At 41.3% G+C, this 16,987-nt stretch overlaps 1 protein-coding gene across 7 annotated transcripts in view; it reads right to left on the bottom strand.

Annotated features, from left to right (window-relative positions):
* The window catches only part of Hnrnpd (heterogeneous nuclear ribonucleoprotein D), a 19,443-nt gene extending 4,238 nt beyond the window's left edge, over nucleotides 1-15,205 (bottom strand). For 2 of the 7 annotated variants that reach the window (XR_359351.4, XR_005493015.2), the window contains exons 1-4: nucleotides 13,567-15,205; nucleotides 11,717-11,773; nucleotides 1,616-1,784; nucleotides 554-715 (exon numbers count right to left, since the gene is read on the bottom strand). Coding sequence is in view for 5 of the 7 variants with exons in the window: in NM_024404.2 (NP_077380.2) it covers nucleotides 554-715; nucleotides 1,616-1,784; nucleotides 11,717-11,773; nucleotides 13,567-13,793 (615 nt within the window). In the remaining 2 variants the exon portion in view is untranslated. The remainder of the gene's footprint in view (nucleotides 1-553; nucleotides 716-1,615; nucleotides 1,785-11,716; nucleotides 11,774-13,566) is intronic. The other 5 variants (NM_024404.2, NM_001082540.1, NM_001082539.1 and 2 more) reach the window with 3 other exon arrangements.
* Nucleotides 15,206-16,987: the final 1,782 nt, after the last annotated feature.

Genomic DNA, 16,987 nt, shown 5'->3' with positions numbered 1-16,987 from the left:
CACGAAAACTATATACCTGGACTGTTGTGTAAAATATGAGTATTAGGCATTCCATTTCTAAGTCCTGTACAAAAGCATGTGTTCTTATGTGAATCCATAAGAGATGCCAGCCTACTATGGTTGGAGGCCACATATATCTCAGCTCAGATGTAAGTACTAATTCATGATAGAAACTGGTAGTTCACTATGTCACCAAGTCTACAGTCTCATTAAACTTTACTTACACATATCTGAGTTGGCAAGATGCTATACTATTGTCATTATTTCCTTACTCTTAGCTGTCTCCTGCCATATCTCAAGTCAGTCAGTCTTGACTTCCTCCTCCTCCTCACACTGCCTACTCTTCCTTCCACTAAATTCTAAGGTAAGAACAACAGGTCATTCCTATACTCTCTGCAGACAGAAGCAGCAAGATGACTTAAGTCTGCTCATCTATCAATACCCAATACCAAAAAGTATTTTATAACTCTGAAAAGCCAAATGGCCAAATCCACTTAATGTGCAATCACACATTAACTTTGATATAAATAAATTACATCAAAACAAAACATACCTCACCAAAACCACCAAAGTACTCTCTTATTTTTTCTTCAGGTGTGTCTGGAGAAAGGCCACCAACAAAAATTTTTTTGACGGGCTCTTTTGTTTTCATGGCTTTGGCCCTTTTAGGATCAATGACTTTCCCATTCAATTTATGTTCTTTCTGATCCATGACCTAAGGAAATTAAAATTTTCACTTTAATATGTAAAACAACTACTATTCAGAAATAAAATACTTAAAAATAATCACACAATGTACCAACACTATGTCAACTGGCTTAAGATTAACGGTCAAGCCAAGAGTATATGACACCAACTAATAGAAACTAGTGCCCAAGTATAAAAGTCACCAAGAGTTGACGTAAGGGAAGTACCACCCCAACTGAATTGATTACTAGGTGACATCACCTCTAACTGTAACAGTGTGAACAATGGTTGCCACAGCCCCTCAGTCCACAACCAAAATAATGACTTAACCAAAGGGTGATCATCCTGCAGACATTTGCCTGAGGGAGCTACTCTAGTCTGAGAATAAGAGTAGAGGGGAAAACTGTTTGTCTAACATTACTGTAAAATGGGCCCTTTCTGCCAACTTGTTATACTGTTTATAACATTTTATAAATCCCCTTCCACCCTGTTGGGACTGAACATGAACCATATACATACTAACCACAAGCTATCCCCTCCCCCGGACAAATCTCTGTCCTTTTTAAAAGCCACTTTCAATTTAGGAAGGCTGGCACATGGAAAAGTATTCAGGAAAGAATTCCATAAATCTACCTCTCCCTTCAAAAAATATACTGGCAAAAGCAGGGTGCGCTAAGGTGTCTCTGCTGCTCCAACACTCGGAAGGTAGAGGCAGGAGGCTCAAGGTAATCCTCAGTCATGTGTGCAAACTGAGGCCAGCCTAAGCTACAGAGAACCTTGTTTCAAACAACAACCAAAAAAAAAAAAAAAAAAAAAAAAGAAGAAATAAGAAGAAATGTATCTCTTCCTTATTATAAAAGAAAACCCACAAGTAACACAAGTCCTCTCCAGGTTTCATTAGTCAGAATGTATATATATAACACACTACCTTATCTACACTCTCCGACTCTTTAAATAGCACAAAGCCAAAACCCCTTGATCGCCCTGTGATAGGATCTAACTTCAGAGTGCAGTCTACAACGTCCCCAAATTTGGAAAAGTAGTCCTTCAGGTCTTTCTTTGTGGTGTCCCAGCTAAGGCCTCCTATAAACATTTTCCTGTAAAGACAAAAAGCAGTATTAAAATGTTAAGAAAATTAAAATGTCTTACACATAGTAACACACCCTTTTCAAACTGCATTTGTTTAGTACAATAAAATGTTATCCTTATTACAGACACATTCCAAACACTACTGTTTAAGGTTCCACTTAGCACTGCTCCTGCTCATGTACAATACTGAGCAAGAAGCCACCTGCTCATATTTACGTACATATACACTTTTGTATTTGCATGCCAAATAAAAGTATTATTTTTAACAGATAAAAATCTTAGCTTCTAGATTCTATCAAACCTTCATTACAGCCCCAGCATCCTATCTATGCCAAGACTCCTTTTCTACTTTTAACAGTTCTCCCATTTGTAGAACTTATAAAATGGAAAAAATGCTAAGTCCTCTAAACTGTCCACTAGCCTTTTTCACATGCAGGAATCCTTATAAAGGACCAAAGTAATCATGGAAACACATTGACAAAAGAACTGCCCACTAAATCACACCCAACTAACTCACAGGATCTACTTACAGTAGAACCTCAGTTAAAGTCGTAAGTGTTTAGCCTGTAAAATGGTAAATTTAAACACTCAAGGAAAGGCCATTAGAACAAAGTAGGTCTCAACATAGAGCAAAGAACCCAAAGCAGTTTCTGGCAGCAGTGGGAATCCTTTCCATATCCACTTGCTTTGTCAGTAAGTTAGAAGTATGTAGCTAGCCTGTACCTTTTACTCTTTAAAACGGTCAAACTGACAACTTAGTAGTAAACGGTTAAAAATTAGTCCTATAAGGGCTACAATTTTCACTAAAGATAAAACCACAATAGCTGAGGATTTGCTCATCTTCATAATTGGGGGGGGGGGGGGTCATGAAAAGGGATGGGGAAGATAAGGCACCAGTTTTCGGCTCTAGAGACTTTTTTTTAAAAGAGCATTTATTTATTTTATGTATACGAGTATACTGTAGCTGTCTTCAGATACCAGAAGAGGGCATCAGATTCCATTACAGGTGGTCATGAGCCATCATATGGTTGCTAGGAACTGAACTCAGGACCTCTGGAAGAGCAGCCAGTGCTCCTAACCACCGAGCCATCCCTCCAGCCCTCTATAGAGACTGTTAATAGGCTGCACTAGAGCCTATTCTGGCTAGAAGAAGCTCACTGATTCATCCTCACCTCTGACCCGTGTGTTTAACTGGAATGCTACTTTTCTTACAAGTTTCACTTTTAATAACAAAGCTCTTAGTTCAGAGAAACTCTTAGATGGCATGTTGAACTTTCCATTTAAAGTTAGGTTTTCAACCTAGAACATAGTACAGAGCAGGCCCCAATTTTCAAGACTTCTTCAAAGTGTCTAGTCCTAAAGATTATAACCACTCAGTAATATTATAATCAAATAAATGTAACCAAAACCCATTATGTACATTTTAAATGTCTGCTTATTCCACAAAAAACTTAAAGACTTCTCAATATTCATTTCTTTCAATTAAATAATACAACCCCTAAAATATAACCCTTATTTAAATATCCGTTGCTGTAAGCGGTGTTTTCCCTACAGTCCAGAACACCACTTTCATCAATGAAAACTCACTGCCAACATTCAGTCTTTCCAAGTGAGGGAGACGCTAGTATTTAGGAGACAAAGACACTGACTGCACAGCAGTGGCCTCTTAGATATCCATTATCAAGTTCAGGACAGAGACAAAGTCAGCTGCGACTTAGCCACTTAGTAATCACCTGACACAGAAACTCCCCCTCACTGAATAATCTGTAACCATTTCCATCTAGCCAAACTGAAGCTAGAATAAGACAGTACAGAGAATAAACCTGAAGAACAAGGAGATTCTGTCAAGTGAACCAAATATCAAGACAAAATTTGTTTTTACTTTATAAAAGCAATGGGTAGAGGAAATGTCCTCAAATTTAAAATTATTGTTATGTATACTTAATAAAAATTAAAAAAATAACACATAAGACAAGGCATCTACTATATTTAAGTCATTAACTTTTTTAGATAGGAAATTAATTTTCTGAAATATTAGATATGCATGCATACCAACTCATCAAGTGATCTAATGAAGTGCTCTGTAAAAAAACAAAACAAAAACGTTCCCACCCTTAACACAGCTAAGAATGTTCACTGCAAAACACTCTTCTGTTAATAAATGTCCTTTATCCAGAATGTTAAGTATTTTGGTCGCCTGTAACTTTTATATATTACATACACTACATTTTTAATTCAAGTCTTGTTTGCCCTCCCTAATCATTTCTTTTGAATCTGCAACTCCTTTAATTGAAATGCACGAGACCACGGCAGGGTCTCCCACTACAGATCAAGCTGGCCTCCAATTGGTGGCCATTCCTCAGCCTCCACCTGCAGGGGAGCTGCCACGATTAGCTTCAAGAATGATAGATCTGCAAACCCCAGCCCTGCCTTCAACACAAGTCATGACATAAACAGCCTATGGATCTGGTATTTCTGTTCTTTAGTATGGTCATTCTCTGAAACTGGGCTCCGTAACTAAAATGGATCTCACTTCTTCGCCTTTAAAACACATTCTAAACTTTGCCAGCAATTCAAGTTGCCAACAAGCCATTACTTGCTCTATAATGAGTATCTCCCTTCCATACTGTAAAGAGCCAGGTAAGTTTTCCAAATCTTGTGTGAAGCACAAAAGCTTCCGAGCTTATGACAAATGTTTTAGTATTTTGGTAACATACAAGAACTTTATTTTTCTTCTGCTTTAAGAAAAGCTGAACAGATAACCAGAAAACTCAATACATTACAAAATCCACAACTCTGTATTCTATCTTTACTAATTAGGAAGTATGAAATCCACCCCATTTTAATTCTGTGGTCACAAGGTTTAACTATATAATATACAGCCTAGTGATTGTCTGCTAAGCTTTATGAACAAATGGGTACCTACTGCAGGATCTCTAGAATACTAGCATGAACTTCCTCTCGCTCTGACATTCCGTAACATCAACACTAATTTGGATTACTGTATGCGGCCTTATGTTGTTTAAAGCACAATACCTACTGTCTGTCCAATAGGGAGCCTTAAACGAGAGGTTTACTTTCAAGTTGCTATTCACTCCTGCAGAGATGTAAACATTCTTAGTAAGTTAAAAGAACTTTAAATTTTCTAAGCAGCCAATTTAAAACTATCAAGAGAATTGTTCAAGTAGCAACAAAATGATTCTTAATGCTGCAATTCTAAATTTCAACGTGATCCTTAGTTTTAAGTAAACCAATAATCCCATTTAAGGAACTTATTTCTACAAGGGCCATCTGCTCCCCATATTGACCTTTTTTGAATTGTCATACAGTCCTGCCCTTGTCTTGTCTCAAAGGTGGAACAATCTCCCTGCCTCAGCCTTCCCGGTGACCAGGTGATACATGCACACCGCCATGCCTCCTTTCTCCTTGAGATAGGGTTTCACTGTGAGCCTAGGCTATCCTAGAACTTATTTTGAAGACCAGGCTGGCCTCAAACTTAGGGAGATCCACCTACCTCTCTTGAAAGTTTAATTCCTTAATCATACTTATAAGCAAAGTATTTCAATGGCCCAAAGAAAGGATAGAAGTCTTTAAATTAGCTATTGAACAATGTAAGTGCTTTCACACTGTGTGTGTGTGTGTGTGTGTGTGTGGTCATTCTGTTTGGGTCATACGTGTAATTGTAGGTACCCCTGGCACTGGAGTTTCAAGTGGTTATGACTTTTCTGCCTTGATTCCTCTGATGGAACTAGCCTTTATAAATGTAGTTTCTGAAGTCCTCTCCCTACCCTACATATATGCCAAGATATTTTCATAATTAAAAACACAAGGCAACACCTAGCAAGCAATGACGGCTGATGGAAAATGCCTTAATAATTCCTAATTAGCAGGGTATAGTGGTCCACGACTACAATCCTAGTACTCAGGAAACTGAAGCAAGAGGACCAACAGCCTGAGCTACTGTTTGACCCTGTCTAAAACAACGAAATAGAAAACACCCTCATCCTCCCAAGTACATAAAGCTAATTTTCTCCAAACTATGGAGATCACCAAGTTTTACATCCAAACTCAGTAATAAGTATTTTATCTAAAGATGCTTTCCCTATGAGGTTTTTACTCTTACAACCAATTTTGCGATAAAACAATATTTAAACTCTTCCAACAACCCATTATCTTACATTAAAAAAAAAAAAACAAGTGTTAGTTAATACATTTTTTCAGCCATATCTGTCCATTCACTGGCATCCTTTATAGTAATGGTATTCAAGCACACTTACTTACATAATTCTTCTAGTACAGTATCATGAAAGCTCAACTTTTAAAAATGCTACAATGATAAACTCTAATAAAATCTCCCTGGCATGTATTGATGAACATTTTTTTTTCTTTTTTCTTTTTTTCGGTGCTGGAGACCGAACCCAGGGCCTTGCGCTTGCTAGGCAAGTGCTCTACCACTGAGCTAAATCCCCAACCCCATGATGATGAACATTTTTTTTAAACATCAAGTTACTTCTAAGAATGAAGCCAATAGGGGCTTGGGTGGGGGCGGAGGGATAAGGCCAATACTTTTTAACAATGGGCAACTATCATTTAGTAGGGACATACATATATCATGTATATAAAAACTATCCTGAAGGGGTTGGGGATTTAGCTCAGTGGTAGAGCGCTTGCCTAGCAAGCGCAAGGCCCTGGGTTCGGTCCCCAGCTCCGAAAAAAAAGAAAAGAAAAGAAAAAAAAAAAAAAACTATCCTGAAAATAGCTTGACAGACCCTTGACAATAACAAGACTTGTATCTGATGTGTTTTATGAAAACTACTTTAACTATTTAAAAACTGTATTAAGTTTAGCTAATCAAAGTGATAAGTAAAATCTACATCCCAATATGATCTGCCCATTATTAAACAGGTAATTCCTTCTTGAGTTTTTTTCTGTATTATGCTTTTTAAAGCTAAGTGTTTAAAAAAAGGGGAGGAGGGGTTGGGGATTTAGCTCAGCGGTAGAGCACTTGCCTAGCAAGCACAAGGCCCTGGGTTCGGTCCCCAGCTCCGAAAAAAAGAAAATAAAAAGGGGGGGGGGAGGCCTAGAGAGATGGCTTATCAGTTAAAAGAACCAACTGTTCTTCCAGAGGCCCTGAGTTTACTTCCCAGCAACCATGTGGTAGCTCAGAACCACCAATAATGGGATCTGATGCCCTCTTCTGGTGTGTCTGAAAGACAGCTTTAAAAAAAAAAAAAAAGCTAAGTGTTAATTAAAAAGGATCCTATTATTCAAGACTAACACATAAAAAGAACAAACACTTTTTTTTTTCAGATTTAGTTATTTAGTATGTGAGTACACTGTGGCTGTCTTCAGACACACTAGAAGAGGGCATCGGATCCCATTACAGATGGTTGTGAGTCACCCTGTGGTTACTGAGAATTGAACTCAGGACCTATGGAAGAGCAGCCAGTGATTATTAACCATTGAGCCATCTCTCTAGCCTTGAACAAACATTTTCAAAGTAAGATTTTAAATTCTTTTACATTTAATCTCAAAAACTTCAAAAGAAACCAAAATCGACCATAAAAAAGGCAACTAGATTGAAAACATCCTCCCAGTTTCCCCAGGAAGACTAGAGACTTCCCTCCTTTCAGGAGGCAGAATCTTTAGAAGCTTGAGGACAGTTGGTCTACACAGTGAATTCAGGCCAGCAAGAGCTACATAGTAAGATCCTGTGTCAAAAATATAAAGAAAAAGGCAGGCATAACATCTAGTAAATTAAACATGACAGTTTTAAAAAATAAACCTTACGTGCTTTACTTAGCATTCCCAATATAAGTAACTCCAACTTTTTAAGTACACTCTCACTTACCTAAAGGTTAAAGACTGGGGTTTCCCTAATCTAGGTTAAGGTTCAGGGTGAGATCACTAGCTATTCACAATCATAGATGTTTTCTATTTGGTATCAGTTTAGCTCACTAATGAAGACAGAATGCATGTTTACCTTTCTTAGGACTCTAAAGTGTTCCAACACCAGTCCACACCCCCAACCCCACCATCTTCCACTGCTTTAAAACTGCGTTACTCTTTAACATAACCCGATCATTTCCAAAACATTTATTAGTTGCTTTTTCAGTATATTGGCTGACACTTTCCTGTCTCTTAAGACTAGAGTAGACATAGAGAGTGGATTTCCTGATTCATTCATGCATGTATGTATGTATGGTCAAGTGTAGACAAACAAGTCAAGTGCAAACATTTCAGTAAAGAACCCAATACTTAAAGCTGTCACTCTATTAGACAAATGTCACAGTAAAGTTGTCTCCACTCTAAAATATTCTCAATTACATAGCATGAACATACTAGTTTAACACTCCAGAAACTAAAATATGCTTACCTTTACTCCACAGGAGTAAATCACTGCCAGTAGCAACTATTAGGGCATTGAATAAATACAAAATATGAAAGCAGAAAACAGGCTGTGCAGTCGGTCTTCCTACGGTGACCATTGTTTCCAGCAAACAGATGAGAAAACCAAGTAAAAATGCATGCTATTTATTATCTGAGACCACACTGGGGGAAGTAACAGAAAAAAAACCCCAGACTTCCTGCATCTAGTTTAGTGACCTATTTATTACTCTAACACTGAAGCACAACTATGTCAGATCGAACCAACAAGCCCCATGTTTGCTAACACGCACATTCGAAGCATACAGCTGTAAGTGGAACACAAGTCAGTGCTTATGTTTTCAGACGTGGCTTCGAACATGACCTAAAGGATTAGTTACCTTTCCTCATGGCCTCAAGGCATAGCAAACAGACTATGAAGTACATAAATACATGTATCTACCAACCTGGCTATAGGTGTGAGAGGTCTTACATACCTCAGACTTCCCAGGCTAAATTACTAAAACTATATTTAGGAGGTGTCATTAAACACAAAGAAAACTTTAAGGTGTCTCAAAAACAAGAAGTTGCCCAGAAGCGGCACTCCGTGTCTGTAATCTCAGACAGTGGCAGGCTGAGTATGAGGACTCTTGGGATTTCTAAACCATACTGGGCTACAAAGTGAGATCTTGTTCTGGAAAACAAAGTACTGAAGTCTTAGATGCTATCCCAGTCTACTCCCGGGACTGTATATTCCATCTCTCTACAGATGACAAAGGGAACCTAGTGCTCCTGGATGGGGATGTGGCTCAAGAACAGAACATTGCCCACACGCTTAAGAGGCTTTGAGACCTAGCTCCATCATGGACAGGAAAAACATTAAATGCACCTCACCTAAATCTGAAGCTTCAGCTGCAATTTTACCAAAAGAAATGAATATGGACACATATACTTACAATCACTGTCTATAAATCCAATCAAACAGCCAGTAAATCTGGCATTAGACTACTCTAAAGTGTTGGTTCTCCTCAGGGCAATGTTCAAACTCTTCCACAGTAGGGTTTCTATTATATTTTAAACAAAGACATGCGTGAGCCCCTTCTCAAACAGTAGAGAACAATGTCTACAAAGATTCACTTGAGCTTACATACTAATGGTTAGAGGACCAGCTAGGATACTGCCCTGACAACTCAGTGAAACCGTCATGCTTCCTACTCAACCTCATTCTGGAGGGCTAGGGTGGGGAATGACGAGTCATTGTATCTAAGCTGGTAAAACTGTCTATAAAACAGAGTACTCTAGGTTTCCAATGTTCACCAAACTCAAAAACTGTCCCCATATCTTACAACGTGGTATGCACATTTCATCAGACACGACCCTACACACAAAGAACCAAAACACCAAACTACACACTGAAAACAAAATGAGACATTCCAATGCAACTAATTATATCTAAAAGAAATAATGAGAATCTTAAAAAGTTTGTAGACAGTAAAGTGGCCAACAGGATGAAAAAAGTTCAATCCCCAGGACCCACATTATGAAAACAGAGCAGCCTCCTCTGACCTCCACAAAAAGCACTGATACACAAATGAACCCAACATCAAAACACAGTTTTAGAGGTAACTCAGGAAGTCATTGCACTATGCTAATGAGCCAGTTATCAAACCCATTAATCTTGAAGCAAGGATGCTTTTCTAAAACTGTGTTCATGTTCACGTGCAAATAAAACATAATGTGGAGTAACAAATTTATCTTTAAAAAATATTTTAGCAGGAAAACCAGGAAGAATAATAGCATTTATACCTACAGTCCCCAACACTTGAGAGAGAAATATTAGGACAAGGCCAGTCAGCCTAGGCATGTAGGAGACCTTTTCTCAAAAATAGTACTTCAAGATGAAACCCCATTTTAACAGGATCTGCATACCAAAGTGTTTTTAAGAACTTAACGTCATATGACATTTAGTCTACTACTGACTGGTCTCCACTACAGAGACTATATTATTAAACTGGTGCAGAAAAACAACAGAAACATGGAGTATATACACAGATACCAAAAAGGTCTGCTTAAAGATCTTCAGTGTTTTGCTTAGAAAGTCTAGCATCTGCAACACAACGGAGTTGGACAAATGGACGTTTATGAAATCAGATTAGAGGAAGAGAGGAGGCAGGAGGATGGGGGTACGGGGGTGTGGGTGTGTGTGGATGGTGGATGGGGACAGAACACCTGCCACACACTGTAGGCCAAGAGATTAGGCAGGCTGAGAGGAGCACATCTCTAAAACAAGTGGGCAGAGTCAGGACGCCTTCTCAGTACCAGACTGCATGACTAAAACTACTATCTCAGAAAGTCTGCCAGTGGAGAACTGGTCATCATCTATCTGGTCTGTTTTGTAATATTCACAATTAAGTTATCAAACTTTCTCCAAACACTTATCCCAGAAAGCTCTACAAGTATCTGCTACTGAACAATGGGGCAAAGATAACTTTTTTAACAGTGAAAACAGTGACCTAATCTAAAACACTTCAAATTCAATTTACTACAAACAACTAAAGTTCAAATAGAAGTCAAATAAGGTTTAATTTGCCATTGTTACTCAACTTACTGTGCCCAGAAGGCACCAAAACACAACGCTCAGACCCTAGTGCTGTTCTTTTTTCCATTCTGATTTTTTTCTTTTGTCAGCTAAACTACTTTACCTCCAACTTAAAACTGGACAAATATCAGTAGATGGTAAGTTAAAAAGACATAAAATGTAAAGGTTATCCAAAATAATTTAATAGAGTATGGTCTGTACAGACACAAGGCTTTTCTAAACTCCAATGTTAAAGACACAGTCCCGGTAAAAATCAAAGTATGACCCTAAGGGCAGAGCCTGACACTTCAGGAGGGAGAAGGGGGATAAAAAGAATGCTCGACCTACCAGCCTCCAAAGGGAAGTCATGCAAACGTGAACACAAGTAACAACCATAAATACCATTCCAGCCAAATCACACTGAAAATGAAAGTCTGGTAAGAGCTGTAGTGGAGAGCCACACTTAGCCCACCTATGAACATTACATACACAATGCTTAAAGTACTTATACTGTCGATGAAGACATATAGGACTTTGCATAAAGCATAGTAATACTTAAGAACTGTCTACTTGACAGAATACTTCAGTATAACATGCAAGACATTTTAACACGCAATATCTTTATCAAGTAACCTTTATATTTAGCATTAAGCTTAGAATTTAAACAAAAATATATCAACCTAATAAAAACTAAATGAAAATACAGTAACTTGTTTGCCCATATTTAAAAGAAAAATTACTAATTACATTTAGTTTAGGTTGGCTAAATTGACAACTCATCATGCATTACCACAAACCATACAGCACGCAATGGCATTTTTGCCCACAGATTTTTTAGGGTTATCTAGAAAGGCCTTACATCCCAGGCACAAGACTCATCCTACAGTATTAAAGTCTAAATCTCCTGGGACTCAATGGGCAACTAAATTACAGAGCCTCTGCATGTTATGACTACTGAAATCTTTATAAGACAGAAATAAAATTTAAAAGTTTTACCATTCTTCCCGCTGTGCCGTCGCTGCTTCAGTGTGTCGTGGGGAGGAGTTTGAATGGCTAGGGAATTAACAACCGGTACAGCAACCAATCAAAATTCTAGTTTTAGTTTTTGACATTGTTAGGGTTAAAAACTAATTCATTTATATTTCAGTTCAACAAAAAAACTACAAAGACAGCTAGCTACTTTCTAACTTCAAAACTCAGGGGTAAATAGAAAGCCTGCCCCAGTTACACAATTAACCATTTTGGTGCCTCTGTCCAAAGAACAGACTTCAGAAAGCAAAAACCAAAATGTTCAAAAACTTAATTTCTTCAAATATTTAACATGTATTCCCTTCTCAAATTAAGCCACATTATTGTTCAATATTAGTTCCATTTAATTAAATTCACTTCCCACCCCACCCCCAACTCCCCACCAAAGCCAGTACAACCATTAGCAGACTGCAGAGAGTCAGCCTGAACTGAGATTTTTTTTAAAATTATACTCCAAATACTTCTCCACCGTCCCAACATCCCAACAAATTTTATACTCTTAATCACTAGTGGAAATCACGGGTTAAAATGACACCTTTAAAAAAAAAAAAACTTCCCACCAAAACTTTCTCCTGGTTATAGTGAAAAAATTGCACACGCACAGCCCCATTATAAAAAGTATCGAAACCATAACTCGAGATCAGCAATCTGTAATGGGAACAAGAGAATCTAAGGACACGGATCGAACCCCCTTTCCTCATCTCCTGTGTGATACTCAGGTCCCAAAGGCTGCATTTTAACATATTAAAAGCAGCTTTTGGTGGCGATGTTACTTTAATTAGAGGAAGCAAGTTAGTATTAAAAAATCCTGAAAAAATTAATTCACTAAACACCACAGGATTTATTGCATTTTAAAGGGCGAGTTGGCTCCTTTGAACAATAAATAGTGAGAGGGTGAGACTGAGAAGAAACCAAAACAGGCTCCTGGGCACTGAAAAGGCGGGAGAGAGATATAAAAAATTTAGTTGCACAGAATAAATAAGGAAAAGACTACAATCTGTACAAACAGGCAACCCAGAATCTGAGGGCGCGAAAAGGGTGCATAGAGAGAATAACTTGGCAGAATGGGGGAAGGGCAACCGCAGGCAGAAGGTAGAAGAGCCCCAGTCAAGTACAGGCCCCATCGACCAGGAAGGACTTAAATGGAGCCCGCGGAGCCAGACCAACGCGCCAGCAGACCAGGGACATCGGCAGGCCCAGTCTGTCTATAGCACAAACGCAGGGCCTGTATGAGCGTGCCGTAGTGACAGCGTAAGGTGGACAGAACGAACGAGTCCTAAGACGGAACTATTTAAAACGCTAAAAACCACTGGCCAGAGGCCGACGCGGGAGAAAAGAGGTGGACAGCCTACACCTTTCCCAAAGCAAGAGCGTGTAAATAATCGCACCGTCTCGGGGTGGGGGTGAAGCACTCAACAAACCTTGGTAACCCTGGTAAAAAGCTTTTCTGTGCGTTTGCATTTTTAAGCCTAAGTGGTTAGAAATCCGGGAGACATGGGGGGGGGGGGAGCTCCGACAGGCGGGAAAAAATCCTGGCGGCTAAATCGGTGGGAGGAGACCCATGGCGAGGGAGGAAAGAGGGCGGGCCGCGGAGTAGCATGGTGACGGCTAAAGGTGGAAACGTGTGTGATGGGGGAGGGGGCGAGCAGGCAAGGAAGGAGGAAATGCAGGCCCGGGGAAGCCCGGGGTACAAGAAGGGTGGCCGAGCAGGCGACTGCACTAGGGCCTGCGGGCGGGCAGTCGCGGGAGCGAGGCCTAATGGCGGGGAGGGGGAGGGGGGCCTGGCGAGCGGCTGCCCGGGGCCGCCCCTTACTCACCCTTCATCCTCCTCATTCTTACTGGCGTCGATCTTCGCTCCCTCTGCCTCGGTGCTGCCTCCTTCGGTGCCTCCGGGCGCAGAGCCGCCGCCGCTCCCGCTTCCCGCCGCCGCCGCTGCCCCCTGCGCCGCCGCCACCATGGCTCCCTCCTGCTCGCCCGCCGAGCCGCCTACCGCCGCCGTTGCCGCCGCCGCCGCCCCGTCCCCTCCGAACTGCTCCTCCGACATAGTGCTACTGCCTCCGCCGCCGCCGAGACGACACCCGCCGCCGCCGCGAACCGAAACTAGCAGCAAAGTAATCCCCGCCGCCGCCGCGCGCCCGCTCTACCTCGCGAGGCACACAAGACAAGGCGCGCGCGTGGCTGCAAAGGCTCCTGCGCCTCTCCCCGGCCTGCCCCCCTCGCCTCCCACTCTCGCGCAGCGCGCACTCTCACTCTCCCCGGCTGCACTAAAAAAGAATAAGTAGCAGCGGCGGCCACTCTCGCCTCCTCCTCGCTTTAATGGCGCCGCCGCGGACCACCTAAAATGGCCGACGGAAGAACGGCGCGTCCCGGTCACGTGACTCCAGAGCGCGCCCTTTGCGCCTCCTCCGCCCCTTCCACCGCTAGTCCCCACCCCCCACGGGCCCGCCCTCCCGTTCCCTTTTATACTTGCTCTCACGCTCCTCGGTCGCGCGGCGCGGGCCTTTAAAGGGAACCGGAAGTGGCGTGCACAAGAGGGTCGCGCGGGTACCATCGAGAACAAGGAGCGCTGGTTCGAGGGCGCGGCTAGAGAGAACCCCCTTCCCTTGGCCCCGCCCTTCCGCGGATTCCTGGAGTCACTGGCGGCTCCTCGGCTGCGGCTGGCCCGAGCGGCGGACCTGGAGGGGTGTGGTTCGTCCAGCCCAGCGGCGGCTTCGCGGACCCTGCCCTCAGGAGCCCGGGCTGTGGGCCCAGTGGCCTGCGTGGGGCGTGTGCAGTGCTCCGGCGTCCCCGCCTGCGCCGGGTGACATTGAGGTTCCGCCGCGGCGCCGTCTTAAGGCCGCCTGATGGTCGAGGCTGCCTTTTCTCAGAGTTGCTTCCCAACTCTTTCCGCTTATGCCTCCGTTATTGAAGAGCCTAGAGCCGGCCACGGTTCTTTGAAGTTCTAGAGATTGGGAGGTGTGTTAAGGTCGACTCCAGGGTTCCTTTTTTCTTTCTTTTTTTTTTTTTATACGAGTTCCAGTCCTTGTATTAAATAGGATATATAAATGTCATGAATCATCTTTACGAGGTTTCTGGGCTTGTGGTGTTGAGGTGGCGACTTTATAAAAAGAAAAATCACCGTTAGGCGTGTGATTCAGATTTTAAAATTAATCGTTAGGAAACCTATTAAAATAACTTCTCAGGAGTCGGACGTTGCAGCTGCCTGAAAGACTTACAGATGAAAATGGAGTTTCTATATACTTTTTTTGTTGTCAACCACTTGACTGCTTAGTAAGTATCCAGTTTCCAAAAAGGATTTGGAAAAGTTTACAGAAGACAGCATAGAGCCGCGGGAGTTCAGCCCAGGTGATTAGATACACACTAATCCCAGAGAAAGGAGGACAGACTGTTGAGGCCAATCTGGCACTACTCCTTCACAAAATACATCATAAACGTTTAAATAAATGCTTCCCCGTGGTGTACTTTAATTTATAGTAATTGTACACAATCCGAAAACCCAAAAGATTAAAACAAAAGATCCCCACAGTTTGTTAAAATGAGAGAATATGTATCATATCGTGGAAATGTCTTCAACATTAAGCAAGTCACAGAAAGGCAACGCCAAGATGGTTGACAAGCAGAAGTGATTCCACATTTTTCTCTACTATTAGTACTCCAAATATTGTAACCAAATAAGAGGGCCTTGTACTCAAGTCAAATATTGCAGGTTGGCAACAGCTAGGATGAACCCAAGGTTTTTTGTTTTGTTTTGTTTTGTTTTGTTTTTATTCTATGGATTCAAATGATAAGCCTACCTTTTAGAAACACTGAGAAACCCTGATTGTGGTGGTTTAGAATGAGAATGGCCCCCAAAGGCTTGGATGCTTTAGTCACCATAGCATGGAACTATTTGGGAAGGATTAGGAGGTGGGGCTTTGTTGGAAGAGATGATATCCTTGGAATTTGCTTTGAGGTTTAAAGGTCATATCCAGCCTTTCTGCCTACTGTCAGTGGATGTAAAGCTCTCAGCTACTGCTCCATTGCCATGCCTGCCTGCTTCCCACCATGTTGACATTGGACTACCCCTCTCAAATTGTAAGCAAGCCCCCCAACTAAATGCTTTTCCCTTATACATTGCCTTGATCCTCACAGCGATAAAACAATAACCATGACACCACTTTCCCAAAAACGTCCACTTTAATTCACAGGCAGCCCTGTTGCTTCTGGAATTTGAATGTTACTCAAAAGTTCCTCACACTAAGGCCTAGTGCCTTGTTTTCTTTTTTGAAACAGGGTCTTTAACCCAGCCTGGCCTGGAGCTCACTGTATAGTCTGAGGTAGCCTCACACTCTGGGCAGTATTCCTGCTTCAGCTTCAGGAATGCTGGGAATAAAGGGTGGCCTTAAACTCTACATCTTGTGCCACTTCCTCCAACCTGAACTTCTTTTCTAAATGTGTGGCTTCAACCTTATGGGCCAGGTGAGCTATCCATCTTTCTGCATCCCGATCAATGTGGTTGTATCTATGGCATTTTACAGACCCCTCAAGGTGAATCAGTCATACAGACACCTCAATCAGTCATCCCTTCACATGGCCCATTATCCTTTATCTTTGGTCTTCTTAATTATAGCCATCTAGACACCATTAGTTTTTGAAGAACAAAAATAACATTCCTATATATCCTAGTTTTGTTTTTCACACATATATAGAAATAGATACTATATAAAGGTAGAAATTGGGGCTGGGGATTTAGCTCAGTGGTAGAGCGCTTACCTAGGAAGCGCAAGGCCCTGGGTTCGGTCCCCAGCTCCAAAAAAAAAGAACCAAAAAAAAAAAAAAAAAGGTAGAAATTATGTAACAAACACTGTATTGACACAATTGTTGCTGGTTGAATTTCTTTTTTAAAAGTTACATATTTATTATGTATACAATGTTCTCTTTGCACGTATGCTTGCAGGCCAGAAGAGGGCACCAGATCTCATTATTGATGGTTGTGAGCCACCATGTGGTTGCTGGGATTTGAACACAGGACCTCTGGAAGAGCAATCAGGGCTCTTAACTTCTAAGCCATTCCTCCAGCCCGCTCACTGAACTTTTAAATGATCAAAATCTTTCAGACAAACTACGTTTTTTTCACCTAGAGATCTCAAATGGCTCTCCTCTTCCTCTCACTTTATCACAGGCATAAATATAACCAAGGATTTCTTAATGTATGAACTTTCTTAAAGAGAAAAACAAAAGTATTTTCTAAGCTTTATT

The sequence above is a fragment of the Rattus norvegicus genome, chromosome 14 (assembly GCF_036323735.1).
Source record: "Rattus norvegicus strain BN/NHsdMcwi chromosome 14, GRCr8, whole genome shotgun sequence".
In the NCBI taxonomy this organism is placed as follows: Eukaryota; Metazoa; Chordata; class Mammalia; order Rodentia; family Muridae; genus Rattus; species Rattus norvegicus.
Note: the sequence above shows the minus strand (reverse complement) of the source record. Positions and strands in the feature narration are given on the sequence as shown.